General features: G+C 41.7%; 2 protein-coding genes across 14 annotated transcripts in view; one reads left to right on the plus strand and one right to left on the minus strand.

The window, feature by feature from the left end:
- The window catches only part of LOC309615454 (uncharacterized protein), a gene marked incomplete at its 3' end in the record, with an annotated part of 196,475 nt that extends 190,855 nt beyond the window's left edge, over positions 1-5,620 (minus strand). For all 8 annotated transcript variants that reach the window (XR_014236822.1, XR_014236823.1, XR_014236824.1 and 5 more), the window contains exons 1-2: positions 5,394-5,620; positions 3,761-3,885 (exon numbers count right to left, since the gene is read on the minus strand). Coding sequence is in view for 5 of the 8 variants with exons in the window: in XM_082365124.1 (XP_082221250.1) it covers positions 3,761-3,815 (55 nt within the window). The remainder of the gene's footprint in view (positions 1-3,760; positions 3,886-5,393) is intronic.
- Positions 5,093-20,035, plus strand: part of SGCG (sarcoglycan gamma) — a 50,334-nt gene continuing 35,391 nt past the window's right edge. Inside the window, exons 1-2 of one of the 6 annotated variants that reach the window (XM_082365117.1) lie at positions 5,166-5,290; positions 7,153-7,262. Coding sequence is in view for 1 of the 6 variants with exons in the window: in XM_082365114.1 (XP_082221240.1) it covers positions 5,126-5,290 (165 nt within the window). In the remaining 5 variants the exon portion in view is untranslated. Of the gene's footprint in view, positions 5,291-5,663; positions 5,769-6,922; positions 7,263-16,907; positions 17,092-20,035 lie in introns of those variants that run through there. The other 5 variants (XM_082365118.1, XM_082365114.1, XM_082365119.1 and 2 more) reach the window with 5 other exon arrangements.

The raw sequence follows: 20,035 nt of genomic DNA on the forward strand, positions 1-20,035 counted from the left end.
TGTGAGTGGTCGCGTTATGGAAGACACTGAATGACCCAAACGCTTCCTCTAAGGTGATGTACGAGCCAAAACAAACCTGTTAATTCTTAGAAAACTCTTTCTGACAATAGAACATATTTCCAAAGAAGACTGCACAATCTTCTCTGGAAAGTTAAGGCTAAATTAGTTATACAAGTGATTAAAATGATGCAAGTATAAAACCAGTTGAAGTTATCAAAATCTGCTAAATATCTTCTTTAGAATCTTTTAACTTGTTTCTTGTGATTCTATGATGTGCTTTCTTCAAAAGCCCACATATTTTAAAATATTAGACACCATTAGAAACAAGAATTTCAGGTACTGAATTTAAATACATCTGTGAAATTCACTCATGCACATGGATTTCATTAAGTTCAGTAAAGCAAATAAAACCTGTTGTTATAAAAAGGACCTTTGACAGCTCATAATTACATAAAAATAAATGCACCAGTTGAAGAGCAGGATAAAATTAAGATGTCACTATTGATGAATCTCATAACTAAAATTTTTAAGAAGCATTTTAAGACTCAGTAACTTTTCCCTGTTTTGTGTGGTTAAATTAAAATGGTAACAATTAATTTTGCAGCAACTTGACAGTAATTATTTAATTCTTAACACATCGTGGAAGGTAATTTTTAGAAATGATAGACTAAAATATATTATATTAAAATCTGCTTAGTTAATTAAACCATGAAAGACTAAGATGGCAATTGCAGTAAGAATTCAATTTAATTCTAAACCTGGGCTAAATTTATAGATTAGAAATAAATGATTGGTTCTAACACATGTAAGTAAGGATTACAATACTAAAATGAAAAGTAGCTCCAGGTCAAGAAGCTAGTAAAAGGCATTCTTGGCAGTGGTAGCAGCAAGATTCTTTTTGGTAAATATTGGCAGCTGACAACAGTTAGGACAGATGTGTGTTGCAGGCTTCACTTAAAAGCTAGTCTCAGATTAAAATCCATCACACATGGTAGGTACTGCATTGAATCTGTAGACTGCCTTGGGTAGTATGGTCATTTTAACAGCAGTAATTCTCCCAATCCACGGGCACAGTATATCTTCCCATCTGTTTGTGTCATCTTCCAGTTCTTTCATCAGCATCTCATAGTTTTCTGAGTACAGGTCTTTTACCTCCTTAGTTACATTTATTCCTTGTTATTTTATTAATTTTTATATGACTGTTAAGTGGGATAGTTTTCTTAATTTCTCTTTCTGGTAGTTCTTTATTAGTGTATAGAAATGCAACCACTGAGTATAATATTAGCTTTGGGCTTATCATATATGTCTTTATTATGTTGAGGGATTTTCCTCTAGAGCCACTTCGTTGAGAGTTTTTATCATAAATGGATGCTGAATTTTGTCAAAAGCTTTTTGTGCATCTGTTGAGATGATCACATAGTTTTTATTCTTTAATTTGTTAATGTGGTGTATCACATTGATTGATGTGTGGCTACTGAAGAATCCTTGCATCCCTGGGTTAAATCCCACTTGATCGTGGTGTATGAGCCTTTTAAAGTGTTGTTGAATTCGGTTTGCTAATATTATGATGAGGATTTTTGCATCTACGTTCATTAGTGATAGTGGCCTGTAATTTTCTCTTTTTATGATATCTTTGTCTGGTATCAAGGTGATCCTGACCTCATAGAATGTGTTCCAAAAAGTCCTGTCCTCTGCAATTGTTTGGAATAATTTGAGAATGATAGGTCTTAACTCTTCTCTGTTTGGTAGAATTCACCTGTGACGCCATCTGGTCTAGGACTTTTGTTTGTTGGGCTTTTTAAAATTATTGATTCAATTTCAGTAATGGTCACCAGAGCTATATGCTGTAGGGCTTCCTCCTACGGGGGCTGCCTGGGCCCTTCTCTTGTAGCAGGCTGACTACTGTGGGCACGCTAGTAGGCTTGTCTGACCTTTGTTCCAGTTGGTTGCCAGGCCCTGCCTCGTGCAGAGGCTGCCAGCCGGCCACGGGTTGGCAGGTCCAAGTCCTGGCATGGCTGGATATAGGGCCAGGGGAGTCTTGGTCCCGGTGCCAACCTGCTGGCGGGTGGGGCTGAGTCATGAGCGGGTGACCTTCTGGTGGGCTGGGCCAGTCCTGTCATGGTTGGCTGCAGGGTCCATGGTGTCCTGGCGCTGGTGATGGGGCCATGTCCTGGGGTCTCTAGCTGCAGGACCCTGGGGGTCCTGGAGTCACTGTTAGCTCTCAGGTGGGTGGGACAAGGGCCCAGGGCGTTCCAGGGCTGGTGCTCACCCCTTGGTGGGTAGGGCTGGGTTCTGGGCCCTCTGGTGGGCAGGGCCAGTCCCAGGGCAGCTGGCCTGCTGTCGCGTGGGGCTTTGTCCCTGCCCACTTAGCTGCTCGGCCTGAGGCAGCCCAGGACCGATGCTGACCGGCTGGTGGGTGGGGCTGGGTTCTGGCACTAGAGGGAGGATTTCAACGCTTACCAACACCAGCATCGTCGTGGTGGGATGAGCTCTGCACAACGGCTGCTGCAGAGTCCTCACCCCAGGCTGAGCGCCTGCTACCTCCTGCCTCTCTGCGAGCCTCTCCAAGATCAGCACGTGGGTCTGACCCAGGCTCCCTCCAAGCTACTGCTCTGCCCCGGGTCCTGGAGCGTGTGAGATGTTGCAGGCGCTCTTTAAGCATGGAGTCTCTGTTTACCACAGCGTTCTTCTCTCTCTATCCTTGGTTTTCTCTGTTAAATTTCTAGCTAGTCTACCACTGAGCTCTTTGCTGTCACGGAGCTACCAGCCTCTTCTCAATTGCATATTACCAAGCTCTCCATCATTTCTGAGGGTGCCCTTCCCCACCATCTGCACAGGGAGGGCTGTGGAAGTCCCCGCTTAGCCTGCCTCTGCCCCGGGCAGAACCTCGCCCCACTGCTCCAGAGCTAGAGCCCCCTCTCTCACCATGACCTCCCACCCTACGACTAGGGCACTGATTAGGGACTGCAGCCCCTAGTCTCGTCTCCTCTCCTCTCCGAGTGTGGAACTGCCCCCTACGAGGGAGCCAAGATGGGGCAGTAGTGGCCCCATATCCTTGGCCTGCCACACCTGGGGGAGAGGTTCCACGCTAGAGTGGTGGCTAGGACGTGGGAGGTCCCAGACCTGTCGGCCACACTTGCCTGGAACAAAGCTTGTGCCTGCAGCTTGGGGGAGGGGGGCTGAGGATGCTGGAGGCCTGCCCCTTCTAAGGAGAAACCAGCAACGCAGACTGGGAACTGGAGGGGAGGAAGGCCGTCTTCTCGGCTGCACGCACATAGCGCATCACACTGAGCTGGGGTGGCGCAGATTCAGTCCTAGACCAAATACCCAGATTCCTGCTGTTGTTACCAAGATTTAGTAGATTCTCATGAATGAATGTTTCTCCATTTACTGTATGCACTTAGGACAATTTCCAGAGACTTTAAATAAATGTTTTTAAAATAATTTTCACCACTCACTTTTGATTGTTTCCCTGGAGAGAGGGTCTACAAAGAGGCTCACATCACCATTCCAATACTTTTTCTATTTATATGCACTTTTATCATTCATTTAAAATTTTCTCTTTGTGTTTTACAATCTAAGTAAGATATTAATTTTCTGCATGTAATATATTCATAAATACGTATAAGATGCAAATAATTGTACATGTCCTGTGTTGCTCAAAATATCTCAGATAAGGCGCTCAATCAAAACCATCTGGAGAGTTCAGACCTTGTACACACCCCTGGCTTTTTCCATATTCCACTTTGGATATATTTACCTTTTCCATCAGGGAAGTCATGGCACGTGCTCTGGGCCCTTGATGCCGTCACCATCCCCAGCAGGAAACTCTTGCCAGCTCTTTTTTCCTAAGCCAACGAGAGAGATGATGCTGGCTCTGGGATCCTGTCAGTTTTGGCAAACAGAATACATTAATAACTTTTACACTATTTGACACAAACATAAAAACAGCAACCTTTACTGGATAGTATGGACATGTTTAGAGCAACAATTCCCAATTCTTTTCATTATGCTGCCTGTGAAATATGCAGAAAATTATTAATCCATCTTTAATAGTACGTCTGAATCTACAGCAATCTTACTTATCCCTGTGAGAGTAAATTTTTTTAAAAAACGGTTGTCACTATCACCTATGAGGTGGAGAATAATTAATGAAAATTTTCATTGGACTTTTCTGGGAAAATGGTTTTTGATTTCCACCTGTGAAAAGTCTGCTTTAAAAAAAAATGTAATCTAAGAGTTGTAAACATTTCTGCCTTGCAATTATCCACTTGGTTACGTGAAAAACATTTTTAAATACCCCAGCGTCTTTGTGTTTCCATTTGCTTCCAGATAAAATAGCGTTATCTCCATTTAAAAATTCACAGAATACACCAGTAGGACCCTTTCAGGAATGTGTTTGATAATCCACCTCCTCAGTACGTTCACCAAACATCTGCAGACACCCCGGCCATTCCCCAGACACAAAACTGCTGGAACCAAGTCACCCTCCCGTGCGGAGGTGTCAACAAGTAAACAAGTGACAGGCACGGAAGCACTACCAGGAAAACCCTACGCCTTAGCATCATTTGAGCGAACCGCTCCAGGCTTTAAAAAAGGAAACAAATCGTAGTACAGCTGCCGTTCAAAGCAGCGGGGGGGCGCGCAGTCCCCTTGGTGCCGCGGCCAGAGTTTCTGCAAACCCCGCGGGGGCCGCCCAGCGGCCAGGCCCCGGCCCTGCTCGGTGTCCGGAGCCGCAGAGGCTCGCGGGGGACAGGCCGGGGGACACACTGGAGCCCGCGAAGGGCCGGGTCCCCAGCAGGGCCGCCCTGGCGCGCGCGGAAAGGGCGGCGCCGGTTCTGGTACCTCGTGGGACGAGGGCCGAGGCAGGGACACCGGAGCTCCGAGCCGCACTGCGTGACGCGACGCCGCTGCACCGGGAACGGCTGGAAGGCGCCCCCGCGGCGGCAGAGGAGACGGGCCGGGGCCCAGCGACCCGCGGGGACGTGACTCGGGGTTGGCACGTGGACGCGCGCGCCGGGCGGGCGGGGGCGCGGGACGCCTCGGGGGCCCCGCGCGCCCCGCCGAGGTCCGCGGTCCCCGCCCGCCCGGCGCCGGGTCCCGGGCGCCCCGAGCCCGCGCGGGGATGTGGGCCCCCCCCGCCCGGGAGCGCAGTCGCCGCTGCGGCCGCCGAGGACGCAGGACGGAGCCGCGGCCCGCGCTGTCCGGGGAGAAGACGGCGGCCCTTCCGCCTGGGACGACGGGACCTGCGGCGCCGGCCCGCGCCCCCGGCCCGCGGGGAGCAGCGCAGGTAAGGAGCGCAGCCGCGGGCCACCGCTTCGCCGTCAGCTGCCCGGTTTCCAGCCCCTGAGCGGGCCCGCGCGTGCTCAGGCGCCCCCTGCCCGGCCCCGCACCTGCTCCTTCCGCCGCTGCGGCCCGCGGGTCCGGGGGAAGCCACGCAGTGTAGTTGGGACCGTCCGCCTGCCTTTGCCCCAAAGAGTTTTGCCGGCCGAGCCGCCCTCGGACTGGACTGAACTTCGGGGGAGTGACTCGTGTTCCGTGAATTGGTTTTGCGCATCGCGTCGCCCTGGGTTACTGACCGGCCCGCCCCCGGAATTAGGCGCGAGCGCACTTGGGGGCTGACCTGGGCTTCCCGGGGCGGGGCCGGGCGGGGGGTGGAGACAGAGAGCCCTGAAGTCACGTGCTTCACACCCGCTTCCCTGGGTTGGGGGGGGGGTCCCGGGGGGTCCCTCCAGCCTCAGCCACTACCCACCGAGTACCCATGGTTGGTAGGTACATATTTGCGTGTTATCGCTTGGTTAAATCGGGATTAATTAGAAAGTTGATAGGAGCCAGCGGTGGATAGTTGACTGGGAGAGTCACGTACGGTTTTTCTGGGAAACAGCTGCTCATCCAGTGATACCTACTGTCGTAGGAGTAGATGTTATAGAGATGGCACTCTGTGTAGATGCGTGGTATTGTTGTACTAGGGCTGCTGGGTGTCCCTTAAAGTGGGTAAATCTGTGTAAAGCAAGGGAATTGTATTTTTTAACTAAGCCTTTTTCTATGGCTCTTCTTGTGCTTTTCTTCCTTGAATATGAGCAGGTTATTTAAAAACTATGAAAAATAGATTTTACAGTATTTTTCAAATATTTACTTAAGCTGATCTCTTGGTTTTTGGTGATGGACTGTTTTACTGGAAGGTTCAGTGTGTCTGGTATTAAAACTTCCTCTGGAGAAAATGTGCTTCCAAACAAAATGATTGCAAAGTGGCCTTCGGTCCACGTGTGTAAAACATCCTGCAGTGAACTTTTGAGGTTGTAGAACAATCATGTTTTCAATTATTTTACTTTCTCTGAATCCTATGTTCTTTCCATTTTCAGTGTTTGTTAGAGCTGAATCAGACATTAAGGACAATATTTAGTAAATACTGCACATAAATCATTAACACGGATAGTACACTTACACTTCAGGCTTAGAAACGTAAGAAGGTGCCCTGCATAACAATTGTAATCTATGAATAATGTTTCTTTAATCTCAGGAAAAAATGTAGTGATGAATAATCCATTGAACAAATTAAATTCGTTAGCACTACATAGCAGACTATAAAAGGAATAAACAAACTCACATTTAACCAATAATTTGTTTGCTTTTTTAAACTATGAAAACACCTCTCTCAGAGATAATGAGGATAATACTCATTTCATTTTTAAAGAGGCATTTTATTCCTGTGGCTAGATCATGTTTCAAATATATTATATTAAAAAATATATATGTACTATTACATTTTAATCGGCACCATTTCATTTTCTTGGTTCTGATTTTTTTTTTAAACAAACCTGTAGATTACTTAGAGTTTTGTTTTGTTTTTAATTTTATTTATTTATTTTTGGCTGCTTTGGGTCTTCGTTGCGGTGGCTTCTCTTGTTGCAGAACATGGGCTTTAGACGTGTGGGCTTCAGTAGTTGCAGCAGGCCGGCTCTGTAGTTGTGGCTCGAGGGCTCCAGAGCGCAGGCTCAGTAGTTGTGGCGCACGGGCTTAGTTGCTCCGCGGCATGTGGGATCTTCCTGGACCAGGGATCGAACCCGTGTCCCCTGCATTGGCAGGCAGATTCTTAACCACTGTGCCACCAGGGGAGTCCTGATTTTTTTTTTTTTTTTTTAAATTTATCAGACCCTCGTTTAGTCTTTACTTCTTAAGATTGTGCCCTGCAAGAGCTCCTGTCTTACTGTGGATAACATCTGCAAGTATCTACAGACATAGTTACAGTTAAGCAAAAAAAGGTAATTGTATTTCTTTCTCCAGAATTGTACTGTTAGAAAGTGATTTATGTGGGAATGATCATTGTAGTATAACAACCCAAACATTTAATTTTCTAGACTTAGGAAATGGTGCTTTGTGATTTTTTTTAAAAATGCCCATTTCATTGTCTTCTTAGTTAAATTTATACGAAGTAAACACAACTGGTTATGTGCTCTCAGTGATACAAATACAGTGTTCTCTGTATAGACAGCCCTCCTTTGAAGTATATTTGCATATAAATTTCTGAACATGACGCCTTCCAAATTAGGAAACAAAATAACTACATATAACGCCTTGTCTTTTTAGCATATCATTTTGTTATATGTGAGGGAGATATTTGTACTGGAATAGGAGGCCGCAGGAAAAGGAGATAGTAAAGAGATGCTTCCTAAGTATTTTAAGGTCATGGACCCCTTTGAAAGTCTGGTGATAGTTATAGACGTGCTATCCAGAAAAATGCCTGGACATGGATACCTACTTTGGATTCACTTTCAAGAGGTTAACAGCTCTCTAAGCCCAGCCTTGGATTCCGACCAAGATCACTTAAATTAGATTTTTAGCATGTCAGTAGGCTTGGTTGCTGCACATACAAAACCCTAAGTCATTCCATTATATCAAAACATAACTGCATTAATAATTACCTTAATAATAAAACAATGAAAACTTAATTGGAAAAGTAACATGAACCAGGTGTTGATTTATAAAAATGTGCTTATTATCGCTTCTCGGCCTTTTGGCTAAGATCAAGTGTAAAAATGTGCTTATTATTTTTGTGTAATGTTTGTTGCTAAACCCTTTTTTTCAAAAATAAGGTCTCTGAATGAGAAAAGGAAGAATTTTTAAATATGAAAAACTCAACTAAAATCATATTGCATTGAAGACAAAGACCTGAGGAGCAAACAGATATGAAAAAGCTAGGGCTGTATACAAGTTATATTTTTACAAACAGTGCCTGTATGAATCATGGAGCTATTTAGGTGCAATTCTGTGGGTTGTGTTGTAACTCAGGTTCCTGACCAATGGCCCCTCCTCTGTATCCTTCTCCTTTAAGATTCATGACTCAGTCTGTTTGTTTATAAGCTCTTAATTCATAATGAATTAAGGGAAATATTCAAAAAATTATTCTCCAGAGAATCTCCTTCTCAGATGTACCCCTAATAGCTTGCTCCTTTACCTCTGTCTTCTGGCATTTGCCTTAACAAGAAAAGGGCTGTGTCCATGCCATCGATTGAGCTCCTGCTTTAACCCAGGCACTTTAGGAATTCCATTTCATCCCACCTTCACAAGCACCCTGTGATTAGGGCCCCCCTTTACACAGCCGGAAACTGGGCCACAGAGGCTGTCATTGGGCCAGGTGGCCGCTGGGCAGAGCTGGGTAATAACAGAGACCTGCCCCCAAACCCGTGGTTCCCACTGCAGCACAGTGCTCAGGAAAACCTTCCCACGAGCCCTGCATTTCACTCTTCTTATGGATGCAAAACAGCTCAAACAGCCAGCCCATATGACTAGGGCTAGTAATTCCTTGAATCAAGGGAAAAGAAGACCAACGTTTAAGGTTAAAGCGACGTCGTGTAAAAAAATAAGCACCACTAACCTTCATGCCCTTAAAACCTCACAGAATTTGTCTTTGGAAACTCTGTAGACGCCTCCTTTAGGTCTTCCTCCTCTCATTAAGTGTATTTCTTTGACTTTATAGTAAGTCAGGTAAATATAGGACATGGATGGAATAATATTAACACAGTATTCTATTAGCAAGTATCGAGGTGAGTTGAGTATAGTGGAAGGGTGATTTAGCCCATTGTACTTGCTTTTTATGAAAGATTTTAATTTTATTAACATTTATCCTAATCTGCCTGGGACAGTTCTGTCATCCTTTACACAGGATCATGTTTTACTACCCCGTTTTTGCCTGTCTTCCTTTTTTCCTTTCCTGTCCTTTCTTGATGGGTCCTAGACCAGTTTTTCTGTACATTTCAAGGGGGGATTTAGAGCACATATTTGTAGTAAATTTGGTCAAAGTCACACCCACACACGGTGCAGGCTCGTGGTTGGTACAGGCCCTGACTTTGCTGACTTTGCTGTCTTTCCGTCCACAGCCTTGAGGAGGGAGGGGCCTCTCCTTGTACTTCCTTCCATGGCAGGAGCTCCGGCCTTGCTCTGCCCAGAGGCCAGCTATCCCTGTTGGGCACAAAGATTCAGGCTGGGCCTCTGGGCCCAAGAGTGGGTCTCATCACCTGCCGCCTCCGCGCCTGTGAAGCTGCACCTCCCACTGTCTCTGGCTGTGACTTCCGTCCGTATTTCTAGCCCTGGAGAATTTTCCACTCTTTCCTATAAATCTGACTGTATATACTTTTTAATTAATTAATTAAATCATTTTCTAAAAATTGAAGTTTAGTTAATTTACAATGTTGTGTTAGTCTCAGGTGTACAGCAAAATGATTCAGTTATAATACATTTTATATATATATATATATATATATATATATATATTCTTTTTCAGAGTCTTTTTCATTATCGTTTATTACAGGACATTGAGTACAGTTCCCTGTGCTGTACCGTAGGTCCTTGCTGGTTACCTGTTTTATATATAGTAGTGTGTATCTGCTAATCCCAAACTCCTAATTTATCCCTCCCCCCAACCTTTCCCCTTTAGTAACCATAAGTTTGTTTTCTATGTCTGTGGGTCTATTTCTGTTTTGTAAATAAGTTTATTCGTATCATATTTTTAGATTCCACACATAAGTGATATCATACGATATATTTGTCTTTCTCTTTCTGACTTGCTTCACTTAGTATGGTCGTCTCTAGGTTCATCCCTTTTGCTGCAAATGGCATTATTTCATTCTTTTTTATGACTGAGTACAGTTGATTTTAGTTTTTTGAAGGTGGAGGGGATGTAAGAATGTAATATAATTATCAGATTCACTTCTTGAATTGACAATGCTAATTAGACACAGTAAATTTATTTTTAAAATAGTAAAACCAAAGTAAAACATGACCCACATTACAGTTTATTTCCAGTGGGTTGTATCAGGAGGTAGAAAACTTTTTCTGTAAGGAGGCATGTAATAAATACTTTAGGCTTTGTGGGCATAAGGTCCCTGTCACAACTAACTACTCAGCTCTGCAGCGCTGGCCACCATGGGGGTCCCTAAAAGAATAAGCATGGCTGTAACCTGGTCTCGCTCTACCTACAAGGACAGGTGGCAGGCCTTATTTGACACACAGGCCATTGTTTACCAAACCCTGACCCATACTAATGAAAGCAGTCAATTATTAAGAAATATGTTTAGTTGTGAAATATTTTTCAACATAGACTGGAATATATGTAAACATTCTTTTTTGAGAAATCACCTCATACAAAATACTGCTTAGTCATCCTCGAAAGATTTGGCAAAGAAGGAATTAGTCCCTTTTATCTTGACTTTGCTTTCTCTTCTCACCTCTTGCTTCAGAGAATGAGATAATACACAACCCCTGTGCCTCCCTGCAGGAAAAAAAAAAAAAAATGTTGCTTTCCTCTCTGGAGCTAAAAATTCAAACTGAGTAAATTAATGTTTGTAAACTATGCCCAGGTTGTAAAAAATTAGTACAAATAAGCGTTTCTCTTTTTTCGAAAAATAATATTGTAGTAGCTGCATCACTGAGAATATACTGTACATGTTGCATTACATTAAGAATCATCCCTGAGTTCCATCACTCTGCAAAACTGTTTCAACAATGAACAGCATAGAAAACTATATGAGTGACCCATACTTTAAAGGGGAGATTGCATTGTACCTATCAGTAAACCATGATCATGTGCATAGTTTTGATTTTATATTTTTATTACTTCATACAATAATCAAATGAGGTGAGCCAGACGAGTAATTGTTCTTTAAGAAAATAAGCAGGAAATAAGAATTGGAAATAAGAAAAAAAAAAAAAAACCCTAAAAAATATTTTATAAAGTTTGCCTTTTTGGCATTTGTAAGATTTTATAATTTCATTAGACTAAATGTTCTTAGTTTCATACTGGAAAGGATTCCAGATTTTTCTATGTTGCTTAATTTAAAAATGTTAGCTACATATTGAAAAGTGATGTTATCCTTTATTTGCTACACCTTAAACAGTTGGGAGATATTTTCCAACTTACAGATTTTGGTTATTTGTAGATTTTTTTTTTCAAATAAAATGGATGCCCAAGGTGATGAAAGGGAAGGTATCTGTACATACTTTCGTTAAGAATATTTTCCTGCAAATAAAGTAAATAGACTACTTTTATTAGATTTAGAAAGTAAATGCAAGGCCTGCAGGTGTGCTTCACTAGGAGTAGGACAGGAGAAGACAGCGGAATCCAGAGAATCCCCCAGGTAGCCTATTTGTTCCAAAGGCAGATGACTTCAGTGTTGTGGTGCTGACATGCCTCTGGTTTCACACATGAGGTTATTTCTGTGTGTAAGTTAGAGAAGCAAGAGTGTCCCGTAAAACCTGAGCAGTGTGCTGGCGGGGGTGTGATGCAAGAGGAACTCCCATTCACTGCTGGTGGGAGTGCAGAATGGTGCGGCCACTTTGGAAGACACTCTGGCAGTTTCTACAAAATTAAACACGCTCTTAGCATATGATCCAGCAATCGCGTTCCTTGGTATTTACCCAAAGGAGTTGATAACCTATGTCTACACAAAAATCTGCACCCAGGTGTTTATAGCAGCCTTATTCATAATTGTCAGAATTTGTTGACAACCAAGATGTCTTTCTGTAAACGAATGGATAAACAAACTGGTACATCCAGACAATGGAATGTTATTCAGTGATAAAAAGAAGTGAGCTATCAAGCCACAAACAGACATGGAAGAACTTAAATGCATATTACTAAGTGAAAGAAGAAATCTGAAAGAGCTACATACTGTATGATTAAAACAATATGACTTTCTGGAAGAGTCAAAACTATGGAGACAATGAAAAAAGAGCAGAGGTTGCCAGATGCAGGGAAGCGGTGTGAAAGAGGTGAACAGACAGCACAGAGGATTATAGGGCAGGTAAAAAAATATCCTCTATGAATCAATACAGGAGGAAAGCTGGAAAATTCACAAATGTGTAGAAGTTAAACAAAACACTCCTGAACAACCAATGGGTCAAAGGAGAAATCAAAAGGGAAATGAAAAAATACCTCGAGGCAAATGAAAATGACAACACAACATAAAACCTTTGGGGTGCTGCAAAAGCCATGCTAAGAGGAAAGTGGAGAGCAAAAGTGCCTACATTAAGAAAAAAGAAAGATCTCAAATAAATAACTTCATTTTATACCTCAAGGAACTAGAAAAGGAGATCGAAGTTGGCAGAAGGAAGGAAATAACAAATGTCAGAGCAGAAATAAATGAAATAGAAACTAAAAAGACCATAGAAAAGATCAATGAAACTAGGAGCTGGTTTTTTGAAAAGTAATTAAAATGTACAAACCTTTAGTTAGACTAAGAGAAAAAGAGAGGACTCACATAAACAAAATCAGAAGTTAAAAAGAAGTCATTACAAACAATAGAACAGAAATACAAAAGATCATAAGAGACTACTATGAACAATTACATTCCAACAAATTGGATAACCTGGAAGAAATGGATATATTCCCAGGAAAAATACAGCCTACCAGGACCAAATCAGTAAGAAATAGAAAATCTGAAGAGCCCAATAACAAGTAGGGAGATTGAATCAAAATAAAAAATCTCCCAACAAAGAAAAGCCAGAGACCAGATCCGGCGTCACAGGTAAATTCTACCAAACGTTTAAAGAGTTAATGCAATTTCTTCTCAAACTCTTCCAGAAGAGTAAAAAATGCGAACACTGTTTTTTTGCATTTTCGTATTTTGAATCCACCTGGTCAAATTGTAGGAGATACAGGAGATGATCATTTCAGAATGGAATGTGAATGTGATCCGTTTGATCATGTAGAAGTAGTCAGGGGAAATGCTGACGTCCTCGGTTGGAGGGCAGAAGGGTGGAGAGATGTTCTGTCATTAGGGACCAAGAAACAAATGCCTACAGAGACTGGAATTTCAGACGTGACCACGGGTAAAACCAAATGGAGAAAAGGAGGGGAAGGCTACTGGGTGGTAACGTACATGAACTCAACCCACAGGGTGAGTCTGGAGTTCGTAAATCGAGCTATAGCAATATAAAGTTATTCGAAGGTCAGAGGTTAAGTATGGGGAAAAAGATGTAAGTAGTGACCTCAGACCAGTGGATGTAGAGATGGCGGGGAGAAGCGGGAGACGCTGGGGTTTATCACAAGCCCTTCTGATGGATTTCCTCTCCAGCGTGTGCCGATTCTGCCTTGGTAATTACTTAGTGGGTTTCCTGTCATTCTGATGGACACACGCTACACTTCCATTCTCTGCCCAAAAACTCTATACTTAATGGAGCTGCAGGATCTGCTCCCTATAATTATGCAAAGTTATATGTTCATGGAATAATACTTTTTAATGATTATGACTCACTTCAGGCATTACCATCAGGTAACTTTTGAAATTTCAGATCATGCTCCATTTTCTCCTCTGAAATCTAAAAGTTTTCTATTCCTTTTAGTCTTTCCTTTTCTTGTCTCTTATTTCTCCAGATGGTTTTATCCCCTCTGTCTTCCCTGAAAACACTGAATTAGCCCTTTATACTAAATATTGACATCTAAATTCCCCCAGAGTACCATGAAAAAATAAAATACCTACATTCAGTAGTCTAGTAGTCAGTTTCATTTTTTATTGATATGGCAACTCTGAAAGGAATATGAATTATCTTTGTTAAAATGCATACACTTGGATCATCCCTATTTAAAAATAATCAGAGAAGCTGGGTGAGAATCATCCAGGTACTTACATTAATTACATTCTAGATGAAAACTGAGTTATCAGTTGTGTATGGAATCATTTGATCACTTCATTTTGCTTACTTGGAGAGTCTGTGGCCACCTATTTTGAAGACGTATAGCTTCAATTGAAAGTGCAAATAATTCACATGGAAATTTTTAAAGGTTTAAAGTTTATCACTTACAAAAGAATTTAATTTGATTTCACATTTCATTTGCCCCGAAAGCCATCCCTTATTGCTGTTACACTGACCTCTTCTGGATAATTCTTGTAATGTCATCCTGATTGTGTGTGTTAGCTCTATTTTTTTTTTAATGTTACTGTGCACTATAGAATTGATATCATAAAAAACAGAGTCTGGTGTAACTACAAAGTTCAACTAATTGAGGGTTGACTCTAGGCGGGTGCTGAGCAGGGAGTTCATGGTCCAGTAGAGAGAACAGGTCTATAAACCGATGATGGCAATGTAAATACAAACAATTATAATACATTTAAAAATCCATATACAAGGCTGGCTCTGAAAAGGTAAAAGATGAGAAAAAGATGAGAGGTGACTCTAATCCGAGGTACAGCTGGGCAGCCGACAGCACTGTGACTCCTGTGGTTTCTTACGGAGCCCAAAGGAAGGGGACAGGTGAGATGGGCAGGGCTCCACCGTAAAGGTACGTGTTCCTGTCCAGAACCAGGTACCGTATCCTGACGGCTTGCTGAAGGGCTTGAAGCAGGGCGGTGATAAGGACAGAATTACCTGTCCTCAGCGTTTCTCTGGCAGCCCCAGGGTATGAGGTGAGCACAGCGGTACCTAGAAGCAGGGAAGCAGGTCGGCTACACACAGACCAGGTCCCACAGTCAGGGGGGCACTGATGGGTGGAGAGGGAAGCAAGGCAGCAGGCACTGGGGAGCTTAGGGACCGACAGGCTGGTTAGCGAGGACGATTCCCAGATCTGTCGCCCCTGATTTTTGCGGAGGATGGACGAAAGAGTGGGTCTGGGGAGACGACGAAAGTGTGGTCTGGTTTGGGGAGATTTTGCCATATAGGCACTCACAGCTGCAGTTAGCGTGTAAAGCCACAGGGACGGTTTAAAATGGGACTACTGTGTATTCATCAACTTCAGCTGGGCCCGGAACGTGGTCTAATAGGTCTCACTAGTAACTTTCCTGCCAACTCTTCAAGGCAACTACGCCAGACTTCTCTGTTCTTTCCAAACCTTGAATTATCTCATCTGAAAGTCACTTCTCTCCACGCCCTCAGCAGCTCTGACCTTGAGCAAACTATTTTACATCTAGTGGAGGGTTAGACTAGTTTTCTTTAAGGCCCCTGATAGCTTTAAGATGTTATGATTCTGTTGAAAACAGATGAGACGTGTATGTGAGTTACAAACCCCAACTAGACCTACAGTGGAAACTTTGAAGATCTCGTTTCAATAATCTCAACTATGCTAAAAAATCAAAAGATTTTCTTTTTTCTCGAAGTCATCCTCCAGCAGGACCAAAAGTAGAAGTCAATAGTGTTAAATGAATCTGTGAATGTGAATGGAGATTCAACATACAACTTGACTAATGGCCTTACAAAGCAGCCCCCAATGCTGAAAAGTTCATTGCTATAAACCAGTTAACTGGTGGTTGAAAGGTCCCTCAGTAAGTAACCTTTCAGTGTGACATTTCAACCGGAATATTGAGTTAGGAGTTTCAAATTTTGACTTTTCAGACACACAGTAATACAGAAGTACATCTCATAACATCACTGTTAAATATAGTAGATATTTTTGTTGAGAATTGGTAGTTGTGCCATGGTTTTATGTCTAAACGAATTGCCATGATGAGAAAAATAGTAATGTGCAAAGAAGTCATGGAAGATTTTTAAATGTCTTATAAATAAATGTACGATTAGTTGAAGCTGTATCAGCTTTTCATTTAAGACCTGCAGCTGTTGGTGTTAAGAAGCATCAAATTTCAAAAGAAGTTACAGCGTAAATGACTAGAATAAGAGAAAAGGTCTCCTGAGAAGAAAATTAAAATTAACTATATGGATTATCATTACACTGCTTCTCATAATCAAGGTTTAGTGCTAAAAGGTGAATTTCAAATGTATAATTTAGTCAGTTTTAATTCAGACTCTAAAAATAATGCAAAATAAAAGATTAAGGTTATTTGAAATTTTGATATTTGTTCTGTGTTCTTTACACCTTATAAAAATTGAATGATCTACTTATCGTTCTTTTTAAATAAAGGTAAGACAACATAACATCACCTTGTTACGTTCTCATAATTTGTTAAACAAAATATAAATTCAGTTTACTTAGAAAACAACTGTGATAATTTTAACATGTAGAGTTTACCTTCTGTTTATTATGATGATCATTATTTAAGGTTTTCTCAAGTGTTAAAGTTTTTTCACTTAAAAAGAAGCCTAAGGAAATTGGTTTTTAAAGAGTGACTATTAACATGAGAATATGCAGTTTACTTGGAGGAGAACAGTACACATTTAATACCAATAAAGTTACAAGTTCTAAATGTTGCCTGTGAATTTGAAGTGATTTTTTTATGAGATTTCTGTCAACATTAGATTCTACTGGAAACTTGTCCCAGAAGTTTTTGCTGTTCATTTAAGGTAAAGTTCATTTTAGAAAGTTACAGTTACGTAAGACTGTCCTGATTCAGGGTTTTTAGCTGGTGGTTTCGTAGGAATTGCTTTCCTCTTGGCACACTTAGCGCTGTGTTCTGGAATTGGTGCCCAAACAATTTTAAGTGTGGTATATGAGTGGTTTGTGTCACTAAGTAAAATTAGATGCGCCGGCTGCTAACAACCGGGGATGAAACCTGAGACGAGGCCAGGCTGGGAGCCTTTGCTTCCAGGCTGGCTGGTGGACTTGACCCGTCCCCTCTCAGCGAGGCGTGGGACAGCCTGAAACGCTCTGTCTCAGAAGGATCTGGAGCGGTGCAGTTAATTCACAGTGTGCTTTTTACAACATCTAAGGTAAGTAATCGGTTTTTACTTGGATCTTATATAATTATAATGTTCAATTTAAAAACCAAATAGGTATGAGGCTTCTTGATTATTTTTTACCTTCATAGGTATCATAATGGAAAATGAATTTTAAATGTTGAATAAATTTAGCTCAAAATGATTATGTATTAAGTATCAACAAACTGTAGTTAACGTCTCAAGTTTCTTTCAAGTTATTACGACTACTAATATGCTACCTGTTTTTAGCATGATTATGTCCTTCTAATAGTTTTAATTTGTATCAATAGAATACCGTGATAGCATTTCTGTTTTATCGGGCATTCAATCGTTATACTGTTATTAATCTAGACAAAGGATAATCTTTAAGATCACCTGCTGCTAATTCTACTCTTAAACTTTTGTGGCAGAATTACGTTTGATTTACATTTTGCCCATAGTTTTGTTACAGACATTTAAAAACAGGGTAAAATTCATGAGAACAGAAGTCCAGGTAGTTTGATACATTAAGAATAAGCAAAACAAGAGCAAAATACCAAGTTTGGCTGCCCAGCCCTTCTTGGATGAAAAAGGGAAGAGTGTATCTCTCCCTAAATCTGGAATAAATAATGTGTTGCTCAAAATATGTATGAAAAAGTAAAGAGAAGTAGAATCAAGGTAAACCGTGCTATGCTTCGGCTTGTTTAAAGTGTCTGTTGTTTCTGGTGGATCCTAAGTTAATTAGGGCCCTTAGAAGACAAGTTTGTAGAGAAAGTCATCAAGAAAGATAACGGGGAAAAAAATAGCTCAACTGGCTGGAAGATTTGTCAGCAGGATGGAGTAACTCACTAGGTACGAAATGAACTACAAAACATACTGTGTTTATTTTTTGCTTATTTTCTTGGAAACGTTTTGGATCCACAGAGCCACTTACTGCCTCATGGTTCAAGTTGGTGGTAGTCTTAGAGGTTCTAGAATTTATCTGAGGTTTCTTTCAAAGCCAAAGGAAAAGTAGTATTTCAATATATTTAAATATCAAATTCCAAAGACTCACAAATCCAAGTTTCCCAAACATGCTGGCTAAGCTTGCAGCTAAAATGGTGCAAATCAAATTGTTCCATAATGTCCTTTAAAAAAACATACACTCTAGTCACTAAACTAGATTGCTATTATATTGAAGATGAAACTCAAAGAATAATTGTAAATTATGAATGGGTGCCCGTTTGGTTTAATTTTGCACATGTTGTTGGACCTGGGTGGGGTCTTCTCCGTGGCTTCCTCTCAAGCGAGCACAGCCCTGCTCACCCACCACGGATGTGGTTTCCCGGTGGGGAACCCTCAGGACCTGCCTCCCGCTTCTTTCTGTCCTTCCCGCCTCCTTCTCCTCCCAGCCTCAAACGCATCCAGTGTTGTTCTTCTCTGGACCCACTTCAGGACCAGATGTTTCTCTGGTGTTCTCATGAGCTTTGTAGAATCCCTCACCCACTGTCCTTGCCATTCCAGACTCCAAGCTCATCTCCTATTTCACATGTTATTGTGCCTTGGGGAAATTTATGGGAAAATAGATGCAGGAGTGTTTAGCAATCTGTGGATTTGCAAGGGTCTTGAGACTTCTCCCCAAGCCCCTCACAGCGCCCGAGTCCACTTGACTTTGGTCCAGCTGGTGTGCTGTGCACGCTGGTGAAGGAGATGGGCTTCCCAAGGGCTGCATGTGCCCAAGGCATCTGTGCTTTGTCCTGAAGCCACTGGGATAGAATTAGTCTCGGGGAAGGTCACTCTGGTTGCCATGGAGACTGGATAAGGGGCGTGGAGGGAGGAGAGAGGAGCTGTAAAACATTGACAGATGGCCTCAGATGAGGTCTGGAAAACAGACCCCAAGGGAGAACCAACAGGAAGAAGTCGTTGCCATGGAGGCCATACCTAAAACCCAGCCTCACCTTTGTGACTATTTTAACTCTATTTTAAACATTCTCAGTGAGTTTTACATGTGAAACATCTCTGAAAAAGCACACTGTCAAGAAGCCTGATAGGTCACTTGAGTTGATCAATTGACCAACTGATTGTTGATCGGTGGACGGAATTGATCATCATATGACCTAGCTAAGAAGGCATGACTTTGGAACTCAGTCTGGTTTATATGATAGCTAAAGGGAAATACCTAAGATAGTATGGTTGAAAAGCAAAGGTAGAAACAGTGCTTTTCTGATGCTAACCTTCCTCCCAAATCCAACTCACAAGGTAGAACTTTATGTGATCTTGAACCTTAAAATACACTGTTGAAATACAGCGTGCTTATGGATTAACATTCCAAGTAGAAAATTAAGTAGTATGATGGTCACTGATATGTGAAATGCAGGAACTGTCAGCCTGTAAACTATGACATATGCATCAATCACATCATTATGTCAATAAAAGGGCCAGGAAAATAACAATGTATAAGTCTATTATTTTCCCCTTTTGTTCTGTGGGTTCCGGTTATTTTCCTAGCAGTTTATGGAGTTTCTGTTAAAGTTGGTATGAGACATATATGAAGTGTGGTAAAGATGGAATGATTTCGGTTTTCAGTCATAACATTGGACCTAGACATGGGGACCTATTCCACAAATACATCGTAAATGAGAATATACTTCATTCTGCCTGCCTGTGTTTAACAAATACGTATAATTGAGCCCCTGCTCAGTTCCAGGCACTACTGTAGGTGCTGGTTATATTGTGGTGAACAAAACAGTGAACAAAACATCCTTATTTTGGCCTTATTTCCACCAACTTCAACTTCTGGACCTTGATATTACCCTTTAGTCAAATACTATATAAGGACATGGTAAAAGCTTCAGATTTCTGAGTTTCTTTAATAAAACAAAGAATAAAACACTAAGAAAATATATTTGAGTTGCCCATCTTTATAAACTTAACACTGCTTTAAAATAAGCCTCCTATCTGAACTAAGCAAACATGCCTTTTAAAACTACAGTTTTAT

The sequence above is a fragment of the Balaenoptera borealis genome, assembly GCF_965194805.1.
Source record: "Balaenoptera borealis genome assembly, chromosome: 18".
In the NCBI taxonomy this organism is placed as follows: domain Eukaryota; kingdom Metazoa; phylum Chordata; class Mammalia; order Artiodactyla; family Balaenopteridae; genus Balaenoptera; species Balaenoptera borealis.